General features: G+C 39.8%; 2 protein-coding genes and 1 long non-coding RNA gene across 4 annotated transcripts; 1 reads left to right on the top strand and 2 right to left on the bottom strand.

Moving 5' to 3' along the window:
• Positions 1-414: 414 nt before the first annotated feature.
• LOC110934571 lies at positions 415-1,611 on the bottom strand. Of its 2 annotated transcripts, none has more exons than XR_002588447.2 (2): positions 1,414-1,611; positions 415-958 (listed from the first exon to the last, which is right to left on the bottom strand). It is a non-coding gene; the product is annotated as an uncharacterized LOC110934571 (long non-coding RNA). The 2 variants fall into 2 exon arrangements; XR_002588446.2 differs by having other exon boundaries at positions 1,419-1,598.
• A 12,843-nt stretch (positions 1,612-14,454) lies between these two features.
• Positions 14,455-16,833, bottom strand: LOC118491665 (allene oxide synthase-like). The gene is made up of 2 exons (XM_035989633.1): positions 15,610-16,833; positions 14,455-15,082 (listed from the first exon to the last, which is right to left on the bottom strand). Exons 1-2 carry the CDS (start codon positions 16,797-16,799, stop codon positions 14,677-14,679), a joined length of 1,596 nt encoding a protein of 531 aa, XP_035845526.1. The 5' UTR covers positions 16,800-16,833; the 3' UTR covers positions 14,455-14,676.
• A 965-nt stretch (positions 16,834-17,798) lies between these two features.
• On the top strand, positions 17,799-18,484 carry LOC118491475. Its single transcript, XM_035989290.1, has 2 exons — positions 17,799-17,803; positions 17,914-18,484. The coding sequence occupies exons 1-2, from the start codon at positions 17,799-17,801 to the stop codon at positions 18,482-18,484; spliced, it is 576 nt and encodes a 191-aa protein (XP_035845183.1).
• Positions 18,485-25,775: the final 7,291 nt, after the last annotated feature.

The raw sequence follows: 25,775 nt of genomic DNA on the forward strand, positions 1-25,775 counted from the left end.
TTTAATATGGAACATACAAGTTAATATTGTAAGACCGTATACCTGGGATAACATGTGTTAAGCCTCTGTTATAATCTTGGTTTAACCCAACATGGTGTCATGTATAAGCTAGGGGTTTCCAAAACACCATGATTTGTATATACATACTGTAACATGTGTTACGTGCCTGACATGTATAACGTGTGTTAAGCCTCTATTATAACGTGTGTTAAGACTTCCAGAATGGATGCATAAACTCCAATAGTAACTTAATAACAACATAGTATACCTGATATAACGTGTGTTAAGCCTCTTTTATAACGTGTGTTAAGACTTCCAGAATGTGTTAAGTCCATACCGTTTTAACATCATGTACTAGACAAAACAATAAGACTCTCACATTACATATTACTAGTAAACGAAAATACATAGCACTAAGAAAAATGGTGGGCCGTTTACTATACCCATAACGATATAACTGATATAACATGTGTCAAGGCTCTATTACAACGTGTGTTAAGACTTTCAACAAGTTATACATAACATGTGTTAGAGATTAATGTACTAATAAACTTGTAAAAAGCTACATTGCCTACAAGCAAGTTACACAAAAATGGATGCATAGAGCCCAAAAGCAACACAAATATGCTGAGGTCGACTTCAGGGCAGAAGTTCGGAAGGCCAGAACATTTTTAACAACACGTCCTAGAAAAAATAATAAGAGTCTCACATTACATATTACTAGTAAACGAAAACACAAATAACTAAGAAGCGGTGGAGCTTCCATTGACGGTCTGTCTTTGCTGTTTATATGCTACCTTTGCTGACTCATCTCTTGCATAAACTCCATTAACCTATTCCAACAAGCTGGTCATTAACATATATAACAAAGGGTCGTTACATATGTAGCTGTAAAAAAATGTAACATGTGTAGCTACGGGTTGTAGTAACAGGATATGCCATCTAGTAGAATCACCACCTAGAAAGGATGAAAAAAAAAAGACAAACATTTTTTTGAAAATAACATCACCGAAAATCAAAGAACTCATAAAAAAACTCAAAAGTAATGAATCTAACATCAAATCTGCTTCAAACCCGTATGTTTGAAACACATATAGATCTGAAACAACTAAGAAGACCGAATTTTTGAAGAAAGAAATTGGGCACACAAAAATTTCTTCTTGGTCTTCATTTAAAATTTTGAAATAAACAAACGAAGCTCTGAATTTAAATCTATCAAATATCATAAAAAGTATAAATCTAAACAAATTACATAAATAACAAAAGTAAGATCTTTAAACGTGTTTCTCTCACACACATTTGTGCGTGTGTTCTGGGTGTCCAGATGAACAAGATGAATATTGTTGTTTCTCTCTCCAAAACATCAGTTTTCTCTCTCTAAAAACAGAATTAAAGATGTGATGAGAGCAACACCTTACTTTCTTTTCTTGAAGAGCTTCGATAATTGCTTCGATCCTCAGATTTGGTGGCTTCAATAGAAAGGAATGAGTATAAGATCTACATCTAGGTCTTTGAGAAATGGTTTGCTCAAATCTGATAAAATTGAAAAAAAAAATTGTTCTTGATGTTTTTTAGAGAGAGAAAGATGAAAGAGTTGGTAAGATGGTGGGATGAAGTACAAAACTTATGATGGTGAATGAAACGACTTACAGTCATGTATTGGGGGGTGTGTATGAAATGATACAACATGTGTAAAAAGACAATCCTACCCTCCAAAGCTCTAAAATCATATGTTGATGTGAAGCAATCTAGACCACACAATAGGGTTTGCAAAGTTTTCTAAAAATCTAAGTTTTCCTATGAAGCATTACCCTTATTGTCACACCCCGGCCGCGTATAACATGCAACCGCGGCGGAAACGCCGGGGAGTGTTGTGGACAGAATTAAATTGTTTCATAACCATGGCATACAAGTTGTATTTTATTTATAAACAAAGGTGTTACATTGTCTTGGAAAGAGAGTACGGAAATCAAAACATAATTAAGCTAGTTCAAACTTCATTTTTAGGCTCTAAGGCACCGGTCCGCCCTAGAATCAAGATCATCGTCCTATGGAATAGCTCCTGAAAACACATGTGAAAGTAGGTACGTCAGCATAAAAATGCCTGTGAGATACATAGTTTTTGTGAAAATGGGATTCATGACTTGAGCTTAAAGAAATGTTTAATAACAGTCAGTCATGAACCTTGTAATTTGTTTTGCTTTGTAAATCATTTGAAAAACGATAACATCAAACGATATGTATAGATAAGTGTAAGGTTAAACGAATAACCAAGTAAAATGAGTTGAATAAGATAAGTTGTTTGTGAAAATAATGTCTTGTGAAGAAAATGTTATTTATGTAAAATGTAATGCGTCTAAACTGAAATGACTTAGATAACGCCACGATATGTAATATTATACAAACATTTATATATAGGAAGTACCAGCGGCGTATCCACCATGTTTGTATCATATTACATACGCCACGTTACTTAAATCATTTACCCAAACCAATCCACCATGTAAATTGTTCATGTGTAAACCAAATGTCAAGTGTTATTGTAAATCATGTCAAATGTTTATGTTCAAATGTAAACCACCAAATGTGTATGTCAATGTCGACGTGTTTATGTTCAATGTAAGTCATGTATTGTGCATCCCAAAATGTATCATGTATGGTAAGCGAAATGTATCCACTTAAACCATATGCACAAAACAAGTCGTTGAAGTAAAACGTGGTTTAAATCAACGTTATGTTCTGCGGAAAATGCATGCTCTATTGATATTAACATTTATGCGGTATTGTAAACTATGCATACATCCAAGCCTTGAGACTGCGGCGATAAACCCTTAAACAAATTAAAGGTTTATCTAAGTTATGTATATCGAATTCGGTCATTCCTTCCAGTCCTATCAAACCCAGGACTTCAGGAATGGGAGTTGTCAATTCCTATGGTACCACTACCTACTAACGAACGGCGTAGCTAGTGTTAATGAATGTATTGTCCCATGTTAAACAAACCAAATGTCATAACAAAATGAAGGCATGTGATGTAAACAATTGTACTAAGTATGCTAGGTAAACATACGAAGCAGAAATGTTCATGTAAATCAATGTGCCCATATGCTGAGTAAACATATGCAGCAGAAATGTTCATGTAAATCAATGTGCCCATATGCTGAGTAAACATATGCAGCAGAAATGTTCATGTAAATCAATGTGTCCATATGCTGAGTAAACATATGCAACAGAAATGTTCATGTAAATCAATGTGTCCATATGCTGAGTAAACATATGCAACAGAAATGTAATGTAAATCAAATGTACTAAGTACGCACACAATGGGCATACATAGCATGAAATGTAATGAAATCGTGTACTATAATGTACTAACAACATAGCAGGCATATGATGTGAAAACATGGAAAGCATGAAAGTAACAGATAGGCACATGTGTTTCACCCCAAAACAGTTTGGAAAACAGTAAAAGAGGGGTTCTATGTACTCACCTGAGATTGCTTTGAGTTCCTTGTATAATAACCAGATAATGCTAAAGATCACGGAATATCAACGGCACCTAATAGGTAGCTTATGTTAATATACCGGACCAAATCGGAAGGATCGGACAGTACGCGGGTTCGAAAACCAAACGAGTATGGAGACTCGTGTAATATGGTTTAACAAAGCCTACATACTAAACTGAAACCTAACCTAAGTGCTTACGGTCCATCACGACCCGTTTAGGTAGCTTATGCCACCTTAAGCGTCGTTCGCGTAGAACGCGTCTGGAACGCCTAACATCGTGACCACAAGGTATAACCTCGGAAGGTTATAGCTATGGTCACCTAATGTGTTTGGTCAGGTCCTAATGACCGACAAAATGGGTCGGGTTCGAAAGCATAAGCAATGGTTTAGATCGCTTACCTTACGACCCTATATAAGCACTAAACTAAAAGTGACGAGCTAAGCATGTTAGAACATGCTTAACTAAGTTTAGAAACAGGTTTGACATCAAAACAAACGGCTTTGATGCCCACGAGTAGTTTGGTTACAAAATATGCAAGAATGCACATTTTGGCCGAAACTACGACTCGTCACCGAGCCTAGATAACGTGGTGATCAGTAGGTATGGTCACTATGGACCATAACCATCGTGATCACGCTCACGTTATGAAGTTCCATGAACTTCGCATCGACCATAAGCTGGTCAATGCAGAAAGTCAACAAAACGTTGACTTTCGGACTCGAAAAGCGAATAAAAGAGCGAAAGAAGACTTACGGAGGGTCCCCGAGTGCAAATCAAGATCAAACAGCTCAGGTATGAAACAATGGTTTCAACTTAGAGCTTCAAGATCTGATTTTGTGATTTTTACACTAAAGGGGGGGGGGGTATTTATAGGAAAGGTGGAACCGTTAGGATCGTTTTATCGAATATCGTGCCTTGATCTCGTGCGTACATGTGTCCAGTGGATAAGTTCAGTGAACTTGACCCTTGGCCCTTCATTTGGGTGAAAAGGCATCGCCCTTTGAACGAACGAAAGGCCAGATTCTGCATTAAATGCAAAATCTTTCTATCAGACATCCCCACGCGGCCCGCCTCATATTTGGGCAAAACTCACGCGGGCCGCCTGGCCCTCTCTGATCTGCACCACTTGCAGAATTTACACATTTGGTCCCTGTTGCGTGTTTAAGCTATTTCCAGCCCTTCTAAGACCTGTAAAGCCATCTTTAAGGCCCTAAAATGATGCCTAAACATTGTGGACATGAAACATGCCCAAAAATATGTCGGATGTCGGTTCGTTTGGCCGTACGATCGCGATGTTCGCTTAATTACGACGGAATGCGCATAAGCGTGAAAGACGATCCAAATGACGCGACGAATGGATTTTTCTCATGCCAAACACTAAGGCATAATATAAGGATGCTTACATAAATTTTTGGATGTCCGGATGTATTCAGAACGTAAGTTATGCGCGAAAGTGCAAACTTAGGCACTTTTTGACACTTTTAGTCCCTGAATGATCCAAAAGTTTGTTTTAGCATACCAAACCTCTCAAAGCCTATTTCTAAGCTATGTAAAGGATATTTATGGTATGTTTAACTTATGGACATGTTCCGGAATGTTCGTTACAGTTCAAATTGGCATACTTTCGCAGTTTGTCAAGTTTAGTCCCTGTAAGCGAATTAACTTGTTTTCGCTATACCAAAGCGTTCAAAACTTATTTCTAAGTTATGTAAAGGTTATTTAAGGTATGTTGAGTATATGTTGATGTTCCGGAGTATTTGTCGCATTAAACTGAGTACGTTTACGCACCAGTTTGCGTATAATGCTCCAGAAAGCGATGTAGAGTTTGAAATTGAACGAAACTCAAAACATGAAAAATGTAAAACACAACCAAACAAACATTGGGATCAAATAACATTATTTTATTGATAATTGAACTGTTCACAATGATTACAAGCACAAATGTTACAGTCTCCCCTACTTGTGGAAATTTCGTCCCGAAATTTATTTAGAGGAAACTGATGGAAAAAGATGCGGATATTTTGCCTTCATTTGGTCTTCACGTTCCCAAGTAAACTCGGGTCCACGTTTAGATTCCCAACGAACCTTGACCAAAGGAATGCGCTTGCGTTTGAGCCACTTGACTTCACGTTCCATGATTTCTACCGGTTTCTCAACAAATTTCAGTGTTTTATCAACACGAATTTCATCAAGCGGTATGTGGAGGTTCTCATCGGCTAAACACCTCTTGAGATTGGATACGTGAAAGGTTGGATGAACATTTCCAAGTTCAGGAGGTAACTCAAGTCTGTAGGCTACCTTACCGATTCTTTCGACGATCTTGAATGGTCCAACATATCTAGGTGCAAGTTTTCCTTTCTTTCCGAATCTGATCACACCTTTCCAAGGTGAGACCTTAAGTAATACACGATCACCGACTTGAAAATCCAAGGGCTTGCGTTTTAAGTCCGCGTAATTCTTCTGACGGCTTCTAGCTGCCTGAAGGTTATCGCGAACTTTCTTTACCTTATCTGTTGTCTCTAAAATGAGGGCAGGTCCAGTAAGTTGAGCCTCGCCAATCTCATTCCAGCAGACTGGTGAACGACATTTTCGACCATAGAGGGCCTCGAAAGGAGCCATGTTGATGCTGGAGTGATAACTGTTGTTGTAGGAGAATTCAATCAATGGAAGATGTGAATCCCAACTACCACCAAAGTCTATCACACAAGCTCTAAGCATATCCTCCAGTGTCTGGATTGTTCTTTCAGATTGACCATCCGTTTGCGGATGATAAGCTGTGCTCAGATTAAGTTGAGACCCCATAGCAGATTGCATGGTTCTCCAAAAATGAGAAGTGAAACGAGCATCTCTGTCAGAAATGATGCTCAAAGGAACACCATGTCGAGCTACAATTTCATCTACGTAGATTTGAGCAAGTTTGTTAGCCGAAAAATCCTCACGGATTGGTAAGAAATGCGCTGACTTTGTAAGACGATCCACGACTACCCAGATGGCATCGTGACCTTTCTTTGTGCGCGGAAGTTTAGTAATGAGATCCATAGTAATGTTTTCCCATTTCCAAACTGGGATCTCCGGTTGCTCTAATAATCCGGAAGGACGCTGATGTTCAGCCTTAACCTTGAGACAAGTAAGGCATTTGGATACGTATAAGGCAATGTCTTTCTTTATACCAGGCCACCAATACTGAATACGAAGATCCTTATACATCTTATCTGAGCCAGGATGAATGGAATAACGAGACTTATGGGCTTCATCCATAAGCAAGGTACGAAGATCATCTTGGCTTGGGACCCACAAACGGTCCATGAAATAGTACGATCCATTGTCCTTCAGCTCTAGAGCAGGAGTTATGTGATAAGGAAATTCCTTATCCATTAAACCTTATGAAACACAAGCTTGTTGAGCCTGAGAAATACGTGCTTGGATGTCGGTTTGAATAACAGATTGGACACGAACACAATGAAGCTTAGTACGTTCCTTGCGACTCAATGCATCGGCTACGACATTCGCCTTACCAGGATGGTAGCGAATCTCGCAGTCGTAGTCGTTTAGGAGTTCAACCCAACGTCTTTGCCTCAGGTTGAGTTCTTTCTGGTTGAAGATGTGTTGAAGACTCTTGTGGTCAGTGAAAACCACACATTTTGTACCGTACAAGTAGTGTCTCCAAATTTTGAGAGCGAAGACAACTGCACCCAACTCAAGATCATGAGTGGTGTAGTTCCTCTCATGTATCTTTAACTGCCTTGATGCGTATGCTATGACTTTGTTTCTTTGCATTAGGACGCAGCCGAGACCTAATTTAGATGCGTCACAATAAACGACGAAATCATCATTGCCCTCAGGCAATGTTAGGACAGGTGCGTCGCAAAGCTTTTGTTTCAAAGTCTGAAACGCTTCCTCTTGTTTGACTCCCCAATCAAATGGCTTGTTCTTCTGAGTTAGAGCAGTTAGAGGAACTGCAATCTTCGAGAAATTTTCTATGAAGCGGCGGTAATAACCCGCTAGACCAAGAAAAGAACGAACTTCAGTAGGGGTAGTAGGTGTATCCCAATCCTTAATCGCACTGATCTTGGAGGGATCTACATGAATACCTTGTTCGTTGACAATATGTCCTAAGAATTGAACCTCTTTAAGCCAGAATTCACACTTGGAGAATTTGGCGAAAAGTTGTTCTTTCTTTAGGAGTTCCAATGTAAGACGAAGATGTTGCTCATGATCAGCTCGCGTCTTAGAATATATCAAAATGTCGTCAATGAAAACGATGATGAACTTATCTAAATAAGGCTTGCAGACCCTATTCATTAAGTCCATGAAAATAGCAAGAGCATTAGTCAAACCGAATGGCATGACTGTGAACTCATAATGTCCATAACGAGTACGGAACGCTGTCTTGGGAATATCTTCTTCATGTACACGAAGCTGATGATATCCAGATCGTAGATCGATCTTTGAAAAGTAAGAAGCGCCTTGTAATTGATCAAAGAGATCATCAATGCGAGGTAGGGGATATCGATTCTTGATGGTAAGCTTGTTAAGCTCACGATAATCGATACACATCCTAAAAGATCCATCCTTCTTCTTTACAAAGAGAACGGGAGCACCCCAAGGTGAAAAGCTAGGACGGATAAAACCTTTGTCGGAGAGTTCCTGCAGCTGTTTAGACAACTCTTGCATCTCGGACGGTGCAAGACGATATGGAGCTCTGGCAACGGGATTTGCACCAGGTACGAGATCAATACGGAACTCGACTTGGCGTGCTGGAGGTAGACCAGGTAAGTCTTCAGGGAATACTTCGGAATAATCCCGAACGACAGGAATATCTGAAATAGACTTACCCTTGCCTTTATCTGCTGTAACATGTGCTAAGAAAGCCACATAGTGCTTTCGCAGATACTTCCGTGCTTTAAAACAAGACATGAGTTTGAGACCACCGGCAGGCTTCTCACCATGGACCTGTAGGATCTCACCTGTCGATAGCGGTACACGAACAATCTTCTCAGAACAAACTATCTCTGCGCGATGCTTGGATAACCAATCCATTCCCACAATAACGTCGAAGCTTCCAAGTTGCATTGGCGTGAGGTCAATAGGAAAAATATGGTCGTTAAGGTTCAACTGGCAGTTGCGCAGAACAGAATTTAGAACAATGGGTTCACCACTGGCAACCTCTACTGTCAAAGGTTTACCTAGTTTCGTTCTAGACACGCGAAGCATTGTCTCAAAAGACAATGACACAAAGCTCTTGTCGGCACCCGAATAAAAAAGAACAGATGCTGGCCGATTATTAATAAAGAACGTACCGTTCACCACTTCGTTGTCTGCTTGTGCTTCTTGTGCATTCATGTTAAAGACTCGACCTCGAGCCGGTGCCGGATTCTGGTTTGCATTCTGGTTCTGGTTGACTAGTTTTGGACACCGATTTCTGTAGTGGGTCAGATCCCCACAATTATAACATGCACCTGGTGGGTAGTTTGGTCGTGCAGCCTGACCCTGTTGTTGAGCAACCTGTTGAGCAGGGTTCTGGACTGCGTGATTCTGAGCAAACCGACAAACATCGGCAAGATGACCTGACTTCCCACAGTTAGTACAGAAACGGCACTGATATTGTGGTTGGTGGTGACTGTTGCATCGATTGCACAAAGGTGCACTTCCTGAATAGGGTTTCTTGGCTGGAGGCTGTGCGGCTTGGTTGGGAGCTGCCTGGTTAGCTTGGGCAGTCACAGCAAAATTTTGGGAAGCCTTACGCTTCCTTGACCCCCTTGAGGAACCAGAGTCCTTTCCCTTCTTGTTCTGACCTTTCTTACTATCCTCCTTGTCAGCCGACTGTTTCTTGCCCTTGTCGCCCTTCCTGTGTAGTTTATTCTTTCGGATCTGCGACTCAGTCAACGTCGCCGATAACTCGATTGCCTGACGGAGTGTGGTAGGGTTGCTACCAGTAAGGATGTCTTGTACTGAGTCAGGTAGGCCGTCGATGTATCTTTCGATGGCCTTATCGAGTGGGGTAACCATAGTTGGGCAAAGAAGACTCAACTCCTCAAACCTATCCGTATAAGCCCTGTGCTCGCCACTATCTTGCTTCAAAACATCAAACTCTTTCTCCAACGCTCGTTGCTCATGACGAGGACAAAACTCCCTCATCATAAGAGCTCTCAGTTCAGCCCATGTTTGAGCTAGAGCAACTTCTGCACCTTGATCTCTCATAACCCCATTCCACCATGTAAGAGCCCTCTTCTGAAACACGCTTGAAGAAAACTCGACCTTGCGATTGTCAGGACACTGCACATGACGGAAAGTGTTCTCGATGCTTTCGAACCACTGAAGAAGCCCAGTTGCTCCCTCAGAACCACTAAACTTGAGTGGCTTAGCCGAGCTAAAATCCTTGTATTTGCATGTACCATTGTTGTTGTTGGCCTGGTTCCATTGAGCAAAGAGATTCGGAAATGGAGCAGCCATCTGCTGCGCAATAATCTCCGCCAGCTCGGCAGTAGCTATCTGGTTGTCGCGTCGAGGAGGCATTCTAGAAGAGAAAAACATGAAATGAAACGAGTGAGATGATTGGATGAAGAGAATGAGATGAAGCAAAAGCAATCAAAAGCAAAGATGGCGGTTATGCATCGCAAAGCAAATAAGCGACGTGAAATGTCTAGTCAAAGTAAATGGGTCAGGATTAGTGTATCGCGAAGACATTCTCGCCTATAAGTGAACACTCACCCCAAGAGTTCCCAGGTAAGAGTGACTGTTCCGATTATGTGGATTTGTACGAACACTCTAGCCTTAGACAGAAAACTCGGGGTACAGGCATTCACCCTTCCAGTTCGCACATGTTCACACTATTAACCCAAAACTTTGACAGGATTTTTGAAATCCAAAGAGGTTCAAAACCATATAACAGAGGGTTCAAAACCTTATAACAGAGGGTTCAAAACCTTATAACAGAGGGTTCAAAACCTAGAAATCAATCATCCTAGAACAGATGATTAATTTTCAAGGCGGATTCGGAACCGAAGTTCCCGTTGTGGTTATCACCTAAGGATAGGTGATGTGCATGTTTTAAACTCTAAACACAAGATAACTTGTGTTAGGGTCCTAAAGTTATAGTCTAGGTCAAAGCATTACTAATAACCTAATTCCCTATAACCATTGGCTCTGATACCAACTCTTCTGTCACACCCCGGCCGCGTATAACATGCAACCGCGGCGGAAACGCCGGGGAGTGTTGTGGACAGAATTAAATTGTTTCATAACCATGGCATACAAGTTGTATTTTATTTATAAACAAAGGTGTTACATTGTCTTGGAAAGAGAGTACGGAAATCAAAACATAATTAAGCTAGTTCAAACTTCATTTTTAGGCTCTAAGGCACAGGTCCGCCCTAGAATCAAGATCATCGTCCTATGGAATAGCTCCTGAAAACACATGTGAAAGTAGGTACGTCAGCATAAAAATGCCTGTGAGATACATAGTTTTTGTGAAAATGGGATTCATGACTTGAGCTTAAAGAAATGTTTAATAACAGTCAGTCATGAACCTTGTAATTTGTTTTGCTTTGTAAATCATTTGAAAAACGATAACATCAAACGATATGTATAGATAAGTGTAAGGTTAAACGAATAACCAAGTAAAATGAGTTGAATAAGATAAGTTGTTTGTGAAAATAATGTCTTGTGAAGAAAATGTTATTTATGTAAAATGTAATGCGTCTAAACTGAAATGACTTAGATAACGCCACGATATGTAATATTATACAAACATTTATATATAGGAAGTACCAGCGGCGTATCCACCATGTTTGTATCATATTACATACGCCACGTTACTTAAATCATTTACCCAAACCAATCCACCATGTAAATTGTTCATGTGTAAACCAAATGTCAAGTGTTATTGTAAATCATGTCAAATGTTTATGTTCAAATGTAAACCACCAAATGTGTATGTCAATGTCGACGTGTTTATGTTCAATGTAAGTCATGTATTGTGCATCCCAAAATGTATCATGTATGGTAAGCGAAATGTATCCACTTAAACCATATGCACAAAACAAGTCGTTGAAGTAAAACGTGGTTTAAATCAACGTTATGTTCTGCGGAAAATGCATGCTCTATTGATATTAACATTTATGCGGTATTGTAAACTATGCATACATCCAAGCCTTGAGACTGCGGCGATAAACCCTTAAACAAATTAAAGGTTTATCTAAGTTATGTATATCGAATTCGGTCATTCCTTCCAGTCCTATCAAACCCAGGACTTCAGGAATGGGAGTTGTCAATTCCTATGGTACCACTACCTACTAACGAACGGCGTAGCTAGTGTTAATGAATGTATTGTCCCATGTTAAACAAACCAAATGTCATAACAAAATGAAGGCATGTGATGTAAACAATTGTACTAAGTATGCTAGGTAAACATACGAAGCAGAAATGTTCATGTAAATCAATGTGCCCATATGCTGAGTAAACATATGCAGCAGAAATGTTCATGTAAATCAATGTGCCCATATGCTGAGTAAACATATGCAGCAGAAATGTTCATGTAAATCAATGTGTCCATATGCTGAGTAAACATATGCAACAGAAATGTTCATGTAAATCAATGTGTCCATATGCTGAGTAAACATATGCAACAGAAATGTAATGTAAATCAAATGTACTAAGTACGCACACAATGGGCATACATAGCATGAAATGTAATGAAATCGTGTACTATAATGTACTAACAACATAGCAGGCATATGATGTGAAAACATGGAAAGCATGAAAGTAACAGATAGGCACATGTGTTTCACCCCAAAACAGTTTGGAAAACAGTAAAAGAGGGGTTCTATGTACTCACCTGAGATTGCTTTGAGTTCCTTGTATAATAACCAGATAATGCTAAAGATCACGGAATATCAACGACACCTAATAGGTAGCTTATGTTAATATACCGGACCAAATCGGAAGGATCGGACAGTACGCGGGTTCGAAAACCAAACGAGTATGGAGACTCGTGTAATATGGTTTAACAAAGCCTACATACTAAACTGAAACCTAACCTAAGTGCTTACGGTCCATCACGACCCGTTTAGGTAGCTTATGCCACCTTAAGCGTCGTTCGCGTAGAACGCGTCTGGAACGCCTAACATCGTGACCACAAGGTATAACCTCGGAAGGTTATAGCTATGGTCACCTAATGTGTTTGGTCAGGTCCTAATGACCGACAAAATGGGTCGGGTTCGAAAGCATAAGCGATGGTTTAGATCGCTTACCTTACGACCCTATATAAGCACTAAACTAAAAGTGACGAGCTAAGCATGTTAGAACATGCTTAACTAAGTTTAGAAACAGGTTTGACATCAAAACAAACGGCTTTGATGCCCACGAGTAGTTTGGTTACAAAATATGCAAGAATGCACATTTTGGCCGAAACTACGACTCGTCACCGAGCCTAGATAACGTGGTGATCAGTAGGTATGGTCACTATGGACCATAACCATCGTGATCACGCTCACGTTATGAAGTTCCATGAACTTCGCATCGACCATAAGCTGGTCAATGCAGAAAGACAACAAAACGTTGACTTTCGGACTCGAAAAGCGAATAAAAGAGCGAAAGAAGACTTACGGAGGGTCCCCGAGTGCAAATCAAGATCAAACAGCTCAGGTATGAAACAATGGTTTCAACTTAGAGCTTCAAGATCTGATTTTGTGATTTTTACACTAAGGGGGGGGGTATTTATAGGAAAGGTGGAACCGTTAGGATCGTTTTATCGAATATCGTGCCTTGATCTCGTGCGTACATGTGTCCAGTGGATAAGTTCAGTGAACTTGACCCTTGGCCCTTCATTTGGGTGAAAAGGCATCGCCCTTTGAACGAACGAAAGGCCAGATTCTGCATTAAATGCAAAATCTTTCTGTCAGACATCCCCACGCGGCCCGCCTCATATTTGGGCAAAACTCACGCGGGCCGCCTGGCCCTCTCTGATCTGCACCACTTGCAGAATTTACACATTTGGTCCCTGTTGCGTGTTTAAGCTATTTCCAGCCCTTCTAAGACCTGTAAAGCCATCTTTAAGGCCCTAAAATGATGCCTAAACATTGTGGACATGAAACATGCCCAAAAATATGTCGGATGTCGGTTCGTTTGGCCGTACGATCGCGATGTTCGCTTAATTACGACGGAATGCGCATAAGCGTGAAAGACGATCCAAATGACGCGACGAATGGATTTTTCTCATGCCAAACACTAAGGCATAATATAAGGATGCTTACATAAATTTTTGGATGTCCGGATGTATTCAGAACGTAAGTTATGCGCGAAAGTGCAAACTTAGGCACTTTTTGACACTTTTAGTCCCTGAATGATCCAAAAGTTTGTTTTAGCATACCAAACCTCTCAAAGCCTATTTCTAAGCTATGTAAAGGATATTTATGGTATGTTTAACTTATGGACATGTTCCGGAATGTTCGTTACAGTTCAAATTGGCATACTTTCGCAGTTTGTCAAGTTTAGTCCCTGTAAGCGAATTAACTTGTTTTCGCTATACCAAAGCCTTCAAAACTTATTTCTAAGTTATGTAAAGGTTATTTAAGGTATGTTGAGTATATGTTGATGTTCCGGAGTATTTGTCGCATTAAACTGAGTACGTTTACGCACCAGTTTGCGTATAATGCTCCAGAAAGCGATGTAGAGTTTGAAATTGAACGAAACTCAAAACATGAAAAATGTAAAACACAACCAAACAAACATTGGGATCAAATAACATTATTTTATTGATAATTGAACTGTTCACAATGATTACAAGCACAAATGTTACACTTATTCATTATTATTGAGGTATTTTAACTTTATATGATCATACCTTTTTTTCTTTTTCATGTAACCATTAACGTATTTTAATGTAATTATATATTATTTATGCAAGCTTCGAATAACTATAAATAATAAGAACTTATAAAATAAGATAAATTGTAAATACAACTAATATATTCAATTCCATGCATCATACTACATCTGACCGACGCTATATACAATAATATATTCAATTTCATCCAGAAAATATATAAGTCATGCAATTTAAAAACTAAAAACACCATTATAAGCCAAAAATTGACACGTTGATATCCACAATAATAACTATATTTCCTAAATTATCCTCGCCGGTGTTCTTCTCCGGTGCCGTAAAATCACATACGAGCTCTCTTGAGTGAAGTTAACGTAACTTTAGCACCTAAAGGAGACGCGGCGACCTCGATATCGAACGAATCGTATCGCCGGAAAAGTTCAACAACAAACAACCGAGTGATCAACACCACAAAGTCTTTTCCGGCACACTGTTTGTTCCCCACCGTCGGCCCTTCCGTCTCCGGTCCGTTAGACCACGTCACGTACTTCAAAAGCTCCTCCCCGGCTCCGACAAACCGGTCTGGCACAAATTCTTCCGGACGGTCGAACACTTTCGGATCCTTGGTTGCAAACGGTTGGTACCCGAACAACATTTCGCCTTCTTTGACTTTGAATACGGCGTCGTGTGACTCGATCATCATGTCGCGTTTTGCCTTCCCGTATTGCAATGCCACCGGAGGTTCGATCCTAAGTGTCAACGATATTCGTTAGATATAAGAGCATTCACAACCCATATCTTAAATTAAATTATACGAGAGCGCTTTTTATTTTATGAAAAGTGATTGTAGGTAGTTGTGAATAGATGAGAAAGAATATGTTACTGCTAATCAGTAAATTTGTGAGACACTGTTTACTTTTTATAACTTTTTAATATATTTTAAAAACAGTTGTAAGCGTAGGAGAGAGAAAAAGTAAAGATAAATATATAAAAAAATATTATCTAACTGAAAATAAAAAGAAAATATAGTAATTTTTAATAAAATTATATTACTCTAATATATTACTTGATGTTTATGGTAATTACACTCACGTAACTAAAACAGATATGTTTGGATTAGGTATAAAACCAAATATAAAAATACTTTATATTTTTTTATATATATTTATGAGTTTAACAAAAAATAAGACTTAATTAAATAAAATATCTGAGTCTCGAACACTATAAAAATAATAAACTAAAAACTTAAAAGTTATACACAGTTGATTAATAATACCTTAGTGACTCGTACACTACGGATTTCATCAACGGCATCTGCTCCATCGCGGCCATCGTCACCTTCCCGCCGTGATTCTTGATCGCGCCTCGGATCTCCGCCGCCAATTGGGTATGCAAATTCGTACCCGCCCGACCAATCCATTTAAGCGTGTTCGGAAACAAAATCTTGATCCCACCAAACGTATTAAAACAAATTGTAAACAAAATGTTGTGAACCGCTTCCTCTTTCGAAATCCCCAACGATTCGGCATGTTTAATAATCGGAGACGAAAACGACTCAAAAAACTCATAAAGTTTGTTATAATTTTTCTTTATAAGCGCGGGCGGGAGCCGGAAAGTATGTAGAAGCGGCTCCTCCACGAACCACGGAAGCCCAAGACGGAGTAACGGCCCGAGGTTGAATAACACCCACGTGCTAATTAACTTGGGGCCATCTTTTCCAATCTTGGTTTCTTCCGGGTTGGTTTCCAAATACGCCCGGCCCAGAAACCGGAACGCCGCTTGTTCACCGGCGTCGTTGAAAAGGGCTTTACCCTTTTGGGCCACCTCGGATTCAAGCCCATCAAAAAGTTCGTTATAAGTCGTTTCAAATTCCGGCAAGACTCTTCTAATTGATGATTTAAGCATGAAAAACACCATGTTTTTTAAAGGGCCATGTTTGGGCTCAGATGGGTCAAGATAGGAGAGGACACGGTGGCCGCCGGTGAGCTCGGTGGAGGGCATGTAAGTTCCGGTGAACAAATCTTTCTTTTCAACTTTAGAAACATCGAAAAGGGTTGGGAAGCTTTTGGCATCGAGTAAAACGACGACGTTTGGGTTGTTGGAGATAAACGGGCCGGGTGGCATGTTGGCCCGGAACACCGTTGACTGGAATTTATGAACCCGAGATTTAAAATATTCATCCCGGCCACCGGGGCCGTAAAAGTATTCGAAGCGGTCTTTAAGTGGTTGGTAAAAAGGAATGCCGTAGGATCCCGGGATTGGCCGGAGAGGAAGGTTGGTGGCGGCCGCGGTGGTGGTGGTGGTGGCGGCGGCTGTGTCGGCGGAGGTGGCGGAGAGTGGTGGGATAGAGTCTTTGGTGGCTTTGATTAGGTGGACGCCGGTGGCTCGCCGGTGCTGGAAAATTATGGGTGTGTCAAGATTCCGGTGGTGGTGGAGGGATGGGAAAGCTAAAGATGAAGTTGCCATTTATGTTTATTGACCAAATGTGAGATGATGATGAAACATTGGGGAGTTTGGGTTATTTATATAGGAGTATAGAACATTTGAGAGTGAGTGGTCAATGTTTATCGGTCAATTAGCCGACCATGACTCCATGAGAGTATGAGAAACTAAAAAAACACGTTTGTGCATTAAGGGTTGTACGTTTGACTTGAAAGAACTTAAATTTGACCGGGCCATGGGGTGGAGTGGCTAAGACTAAAGGGTATGGGGTCGGCTGAGGCCTAGCTAGAACCGGCGCCGGTCCCCCACACTGCCCCTGGGCTCGGCTCGGCAAAGGCGACTCCTCACAGCCGGGGAGGACGAGCCTACTTTTTGAAAGATAAAGCCGTTGTAACGGCTATATTATATAAAAAAAAATTCCTTTTTCAATTTAAATAAATACGCTCTATCTCATCCATTTTTATACAATTCTCTTCCATTCTACTCTCATTCTTCTCAAATTCTCTTCCATTTTTATAAAAAACACTCCAAATTTTTTATACCATTTTCTCTGATCATGCATCCATTCAACCCAAACAACCCCAACCCAAACAACCCCAACCCGAATAATCCCAACCCGAACCAACCTAACTGTTTTTCGACTCCCGCTTACACTCCGACTATGGATCCTTCGTGGGGGGCTCCGCAATTTACGTTTTCGGGTTTCCAACAAACACCCAACGCCTTCTCACAAATGTCTGAAGTTCAACAAATGCAACAATACCAAGCACTCCAACAAATCATGCAGCGCAACTCGTTTGAACAACTCTAATCGCAACCGCCAACTTCCCAACCGCAACCCCTGGTTCAACTTGACGATGATGATGAAGAAGTCGTCCCCGAATCGCCACCGCAAGAGCTCAAGCGCAAAAAAAAAAACAAGGGGAAGGGAAGAAGATTAAAAACATACCCGAAACCGCGCCAAAAAGCGGTTCGAGAGCAAAGGGGAGACCTTGGACGAAAGTAGAGGAGGAGGCGCTAGCAATGGCGTTTGTTAAGTCCTCTACTCGCCTGATAATCGGTATGAACCAAAGTTTTAATTTAAATTTTAAAACATTTATTTTTTATTTTTACTAATGCAATATTTTTTAAAATTTAGGAAACAAACGGGTAGTAGTTTTTGGAAGGCGACAACGGATAGATTTAACTCGATTATGGAGCATGGTCCGGCTCGTGATGTCGAATCCGTCTCGGGCAAGTGGCGTAAAATGAGCAAGGTCATCAATAACTTTAACAGGATTTATAACCAAATTTACACTTGTCCTCCTAGCGGGAGTAACGACGAGAACATTCTTAACCTTGCTATCGCTAAGTGGGACTCTCAAAATTCAACGCCTTTCCCGCACTTCCGAGCATGGAACGTTGTAAGGAAAGAACAAAAATGGAAGCCGGTTCCAAATGAGGTCGCAACCGTCAATCGGACTAAAACTTCCGAGTCCGGAAGTTATAGTGCGGGAGGCTCCACCGCTCGTTGTCAAATCGACATAAACGACGACCCGGAAGATGGCGAGGATGTGTTGCCCGTTCACGAGTCGGAACGTCCCACCGGAAGGGACAAAGCAAAAAAAGAGGCGGCCGGAAAGCGCAAAGGGGCCGGCTCGAGTGGTGTAACGCTCTGCATTTCCGCGCTTTCTTATTTTAGCAGGTCATGTTGTACTTTCCATATTTAGACTCTTGTACTCTCTTTGTAATCTACTTTCATTCCGTTTGTGATTCGAGACTATTGATCATAATGAAAACGAAACTATTTTAATCATGTTGTGCATTCTTACTAAACTTATGTGCTATTGGTATTCAAATTTCACGTTTGAACGATGTATTATTCAAGACTTTTGATCCGTTATTACGCTCGATGCTCGTTAAACTAGTTGAAACTCGTAAAATAATGAAACTCGAAAGTTTCATGAAGTGATTAATCGTTAAAAATCTTTTATCCTTATAAGTATGGTTATTTATAAATTGTTTAGTTAACTAAATTAATTAATTTTACAATTTAAAAAAAAAGGTTTATTTTTATAATAACCTAGTTAGACTCGTTAGATTTTAAAGTTAGTAAACTAACCTAGTTAGTTTGTTTCATAAAGTTAGTTTTCTTACTAAACTAAATAACACAACATTAGTTTTAATTAAAGTCCAGGGATTATTTGAGTAATTAACCGAAACTTTAAACTACAGGGGCTGTTTATGTATTTCCTGAAAGTTTCATGTGTGAAACAAAAAGAAATTAATTCAAAAAAATAGATGCAGTCCCCAGGAATCGAACCCGGGTCGACATCACACACACACGCGCACTAACCGCTGGGCTGCGGACTCCACATCAAACAAATTCGGACCCATTAATCCTTTATACATTCGTTAACTGGGCCGGATTCACAGCCCAGCGCGGACAGACCGCGTTTTGGGCGGGTTTTAATGTTTTTTTTAGTCTTAAACAGCTTTAACATTAATTAACCAACTACCAACTTAACCCTAACTCATCCCTATATAAACCAAGCTCTTCCACACCTAAATCACTTTACAAACTAACCAAAACTCTCTCAAAACACCCTCTAATCAGCTGATTATCCTAAGTTCGAGCAGATTGTTGCATCTTCACTAAAGTGAGCATAACTCACTCAATACTTGTCCGATTTTGTTCATTCTTTTTCCTACTTCTTTGGTTTGACCTTGGCTTCGATTCCATGGGTTTTTCACAGTAAATAAGTCCCTGGAACTCCGAAAAAAGGCTCCAAAGTCCACTGATTGTTTTTGTTTTCATGAAATCTTTGTTAAACTTAACCAAACTTGAGTTTTCTCATCTCAAACCTATGTCCTAATGCTCATAATCAAATGAATGGTTAGTTGGGCTTACAAACAAGGTTGAGACACTTAAAATCAGAGGATTAAACCTCATAAACGTTCTGTTTTAGTTAGGGTTCTACCCACAAGAAGTGTTCAAGCTTGAAGCTTGGTAAAAGTGTGATGGTTAGACTAGCTTGGGCTATCTTTCATGAACATCCACTCACTTCTTGATGTTTTCTCATAGAATTGTTGTTCATTTCATTTCTTATGTAAGTTCAAGACCCTCCTTGAATGTTTTTACATCAAGTGTAGTGGTGAACATTGGAGGTACCTAAATAGGAGTTTGTTCTTCCTACCTCATGTATGAATTCTATGACACAAAGAGGTGCCTAAATGGAGACATTAATCTCCTACCTCATGCTTGAACCATAGGACTTTGTAATCTTTATATTATCTAAATTATTCCATATGTATACCTAAGTAACTAAACTTGATGATAACTTAATAGTTACTTGTCAAGAATATGTTACATCATCTATGACCATGCCCTTGTTACGACTCTAATGGACCTTTGAATCCATGAAATCATACAAACTCTTTTGAGTTTTAATAGTGTCAAGAACAAGAGTTATGTGTACAAGATGATTATTTTCACTTATGTTATTTTCCATACATTTTAGACTCCGAACCTATAATCTTTCGATTTCCCCAAACTCACACACCTATGTTTTCCTCATGTAGAAGGACAAGGTGCTCCAAACTAATCCATCCACCAAAACCTCTCGCGGGATTTCAAGTAGGAAAGCTTGCAAAAACCGTGAGTATACTCGATCCCCTTTTCCCTCTTACACTTTGGGATGCAACATGTATGATTATGCAAACAACTTTTTAAACTCAAACGAAACATACTCTATCCATGATTAAACATGAAACTAATGTGAATTGCTTGTTATTCTCGTATGCTTTGTGAACGCTTTGGAACGTTATGCTCATTAACTTTGCTCGCCCACCTTAACAATTATAGCGCTATAGGATTAACGCCCCGCCCGTTATACTTTTGGGTATTGTTAAGTTAAACATTACCACCCCGCTAAACTTTTGGGATTAGGCTCTTTTATGCGTTGTATTCTCGGGTTTGATCATATTGTACGCCAAAATCGCATACTAGTAATCACACATTATGAATCATGTTGGATTTGAGTTTTTACCCTGTTACGCTATGTAATTAAACTTGTATACTCGCTTTTGCTTTTGCATTGAAACTCTATTTTAATACATATTGCAGGTTGATTAATGAAGTATGGATGAATGATGAAACAAGTGTAGGGTGGACTAGATACACACCTTTAATCTATTTATCTTTTGATGTTATGTTGAAATTTGAACAATGTTGTTATTTCTACTTTAAAATGTTGTATGACAATTTAGTATTGCAATGAAATTTGAATTTAATTAAATATTATCACCTAGTGTTATAAAGTCTCTAGCAATCTATACACACTTCGTCTCATCCCGATGTTTCCGCCATCGGTTGGGGTGTGACAGATTGGTATCAGAGCCATAACTATAGGGAATTAGGAAAAATTGCCATGCTTTTGCCCTAATCTATAGTTTTAGAAATTTTGCCTCTTATTTGTTGTTTAAAACTTTTGTACTCTACCATGCATGCTTCCTAGCTATACTTCTTGTTGATTAAATTTATATGCCTTTCCTAAGGCTAACATGAATACACTTGTGTTTATTTGTCACACCCTGATTTCCACGTGTTTCACCGGTGGGCCCGGTGGGCCCGGTGGGGGATTACCGTGACGTAGTTGGCAACAATATAATCAAACCACACAATATTTAAATGCACAGCGGAAGCATAAAAATAGATATATTTCAACCATTCAATGTAATATCCAAGTATCACAAATAGTCGAAGTAATCCACAGGGGATCAAAATAAAAATAGAAATATTGTTCAACAGATAGTGGCATCCCAAGCTTGCGAGACTCTAACGATGCTAAGGAGTGGCCAGCCTATTTCGTGTAGGACCTGCATTTAATCTTTTTGGGGAAAATACGTCAGTTTACACTGGTAAATACATTCAACCGACAATTTTGTAAAAGGTTTAATAAAATTGATTTGAATGCACAAGGCATAAACTCTTTATAACTTGGGATAATTAATAAATTAAATCTTGTAAAAGAATTACATGTTCACTATGCGTTTAGTCACCCGGGTCGTGCCGGGTTTAAGGTTAATAGACACGCCACAAAGCATAAAGCCGTGGCGGGAAAACCAACGGTTATACCTTTATAAATATAGACACATTGTCGGGTGTACGCCTACACCCGCGTGTCGAGGTCGTGGCCATTTCGTAAAATGATGCCAAGGATATCCGGGACATGGTCATTAAGCTCCCAAAGGCGTAAAGCCAACAAAGCAAATTTTTAAACGGGTCACATTGATAATACCCAACTACTAATGAGTTAGGGTCAATTGCCTGACCAAGCGGTATTTTATATACCGTAACCCAAGCCCGTATAACGGAAAATAAGTTAAAAGTATTTACCTGAGCACGTAATAACCTCAATAAACAAATGAAAGTATCTTTTACTGGCCTCCTATTCTGGAACGAAGGTTTATAACAACCTATTAGAATCCTAACGGGTCTTTAATTTAGCCTTAGCTTAGACCGGTCAGTTTCAAAGGATAAATACGGTTTAATCACGTGAAGGGCGAAAACCAGGAATGGAATGTGGTTTGGACCCAACAAGTTTGAAGACTTGTTTTATATGGGTATAATAACCACACTCTGGATTTTGAAGTAAAAACGATAAGGTTTGACCCGTTTCGGCCAGTTTATGTAAACTAGTTACATAAACCGAACCGTACGCGTAAAAGGCGTAACGGGTAACCGTAGGAGTCCTACACAGGCTTCCTAAGTTAATATGCTCTAAAGAGGTTGTGGTATCAGTAGGATACCTTCCATTACGCCCGTAATGAGTTTAATCCCAATATACGCCCCGTAGGGGTATTTCGGTCTTTTTAACGATTATAAAAGAGATTTCCGAGTTCTACAGGAAATCTGAGTTTTCCGAACAGTTTATAAAGTCCAAAATACTCTATTTATTATTTAAAATCAGTAGCAACTGGATTCGGGTCAAAATACCTTGTAGAACTCATTTTATGTTCGAAAAGGGTATATTCGGTATTTACCGAATCAATGCCACAACCGTAGGTTATGAGCAGGTTAAAAATAATTAAAATCTTTAAAAATCCCAAAATATTATTTTACATCAGTGTGTAAAAGGTTTGGTGTCGAAATTTGGGTTTAGATAGGCTTTATGCTAATTGCGCCGTTTAATTACTAAAGGTTCCGTAATTGCGCTATTTAGCATAACTCCTATTCTAGACCTCGGATTGACGTGAAATTTTAGGGACATTCTTAGAAATCAGTAACTAAGGTTATTGTCCTTTCACATGTCCAAAATTCCCGTTTTAAAGTAAAAAGGGCGTTATGGTCAACTTTTAAGCTTTTAACGGAAATGTGCAAAAGACTCGGACAAACAATGAACCGGTCACAGAGGGTTATACCATCATGTAACCTGGTCCTAAGAGAGTCCTAAGGTATATCTAAATCATACCATAACGGGTCAGAACTGAAGTCAAAACAAAAGTCAAAGTTTTGCGACTTTCGGTTCCGAACCGGGTTAAAACAGTAAATGGTCGGAACAAACAAGCTTAGACCAATCATAATACTTATTATCATGTTTTATGAGTGTCAAAACAGGTTACACGCCATCTACATTACTGATTATGCATAAAATCGAAAGTTAGCATTTTGTTGACTTTTTCTAAGCAAGTTTGACTCGACATTTGGACTAGTTAGAGTGGGAATCAGAGGGTGCCCTTTTAGGGGTTTAATGCCCATATAATTACCAACATATAACTACCTTTGATTCGGCTAATCACTGGACCATTTGTGATTAACTGTTAAGTCAATCGTTAATTACGACGGATTGACTTTTAAGCTATAACTATGCAAAAACTAAACCACAAAGGGTTAAACACACTTACAAGAGTCCTATGCACGACTTGTGAAGCTTAGAGAGAATGCTTGAGCTCCAAAAATGATCAGAAAGCAGAATGAAGGTGTGAAGAACTTTGTTGCAACTCATGGCCCTTTTATAGTAAATTTGGGACCTTAGATCATTGCCACACAAGTCTACAAATGTTCTTAGATCACCAACATGTGTCCCTGAGTGCTAGGGGACGTCTAGGGGGCGCCCATGCTCTCATTATTGCTCAATAAGTCGGTTAAAACAGCAAACAGTGCTTCTGTCCGACTTTTCTGCATCTGGGAGGCTGACGCGGCCCGCGTTAATGATCAGGTAACCTTTACGCGGGTCGCAAGAATCCTTCTGACAAGCCCATATCTTCTACTGTCAATGCGGCCCGCGTAAGATCCTTTGTAACCTTTACGCGGCCCGCCTGAGACCAAAAAGTAAGATTTTTCAAATCTTTTCAATTATTACTGCTGGCCTTTGGCGATTCGAAGGGGTAACTTTGCACTTTGGGCCTCATTTATTTACGCACAAGGGCCCCGTGACTTTTACTCGCGCCGTTAAGTCGTCGGTTAGTTTATTATTACCCGAAAAGTCCTAATTTTCAATGTTGACGCTTTTAACCCCTCGCATACGAATTTGATCATAACTTTCTCGTTTTAAAACGGAACCTTGCGAAATTTATATCGTACATTCTAGTGAGCGTAATTTACTGTTACAAAGTCTCGGGTTCGTTAAAGGGTCACTCAGAGGTATAACTTAAACATGTTGACACATTTAACCCCTATACTTTGTAATCTCTCACTTTCTTCCGCATTTCGTCCCGTACGATCCATGATTTATTCGTTTGAAGGTACGAGCATCATTTAGGGTTACTGTACAGTATATTTATCCCTCGTTGACATTTTTAAACCCTCGGTTTCACATACTTTCTATGTTTGTCAACTTTAGTCCTTATTTAGTACTTATTACCACGTGTAAACTCATGACACGTGTCAATACATTATTGGACGCAAAAATTCGAGGTGTTACATCCTCACCCCTTTAAGAGAAATCTCGACCTCGAGATTTATTGAAATAAATGAGGGTACTTTTCTTGCATCGTGGATTCTACTTCCCACGTGTATTCGGGACCTCTACGGGCATCCCATTTTACCTTCACAATTGGTAGATACTTCCTGCGAAGCTTCTTAACCTGTCGATCCTCAATCGACACAGGTTTTTCAACGAACTTTAAGCTCTCGTCGATGTGTACATCTGTATGCGGTATAACCAGTGATTCATCAGCGAAACACTTCTTCAAATTACAGATGTGAAACACATTGTGGATACTGAAATTCAAATGTGTGCCCAAAGATTGTTGGAAACTTTTCCAAAAGTGTGACGTGTATCTGGTATCTCTATCAGAGATGATAGACATAGGCACGCCATGAAGGGCTACAATCTTTTCTACAAACAACTGGGCTAACATATCGGAGCTATGAGTCTCCTTTATGGGTAGGAAATGTGCTGACTTAGTCAGTCTATCAACTATTACCCATATTGTATCGTTTCCCTTCTTTGTCTTTGGCAACTTGGTGATGAAATCCATCGTCACCATTTCCCATTTCCACTCGGGAAGTTCAGGCTGTTGTAGCAAGCCTAACGGCTTTTGATGTTCAGCTTTTACTTGCGCACAAGTCAAACACTTTGATACGTAGGTGGCTATAGACTTTTTCAAGCCTATCCACCAAAAGTTTGCCTTCAAGTCCTGGTACATTTTGTCAGCTCCAGGATGAACGGAATATCGGGAACTGTGGGCTTCCTGAAGGATAACGTCATGAAGACCTCCATGAACCGGAACCCATATCCTTCCATTCAATCTCAGAATTCCGTCCTTTCCATAGGATAACTGCTCTTCAGTTACTCCTAGCTTTTCGTTAGGATAGTTAGCTTCTAACACAGCTTCCTTCTGTGCAGCTAACAATCTCTCATTCAGACCGTTCTTGATTTCAATGTTCTTGGCATTGATCCTTATTGGTTTCACTCTTTCTTTTCTGCTCAAGGCATCTGCGACTACGTTGGCCTTGCCTGGATGGTATCTTATTTCACAGTCATAATCATTCAGAGTTTCCATCCAACGTCGCTG

This window comes from Helianthus annuus, chromosome 4, assembly GCF_002127325.2.
Source record: "Helianthus annuus cultivar XRQ/B chromosome 4, HanXRQr2.0-SUNRISE, whole genome shotgun sequence".
Classification (NCBI taxonomy): Eukaryota; Viridiplantae; Streptophyta; class Magnoliopsida; order Asterales; family Asteraceae; genus Helianthus; species Helianthus annuus.

Coding starts and splice junctions, on each gene's coding strand:
- LOC118491665 (XM_035989633.1), bottom strand. CDS start 16,799: ATGGCAACTTCATCTTTAGCTTTCCCATCCCTCCACCACCACCGGAAT. Junction 15,083..15,609: donor GTAGTGTACGAGTCACTAAG/GTATTATTAATC, acceptor GTTGACACTTAG/GATCGAACCTCCGGTGGCAT.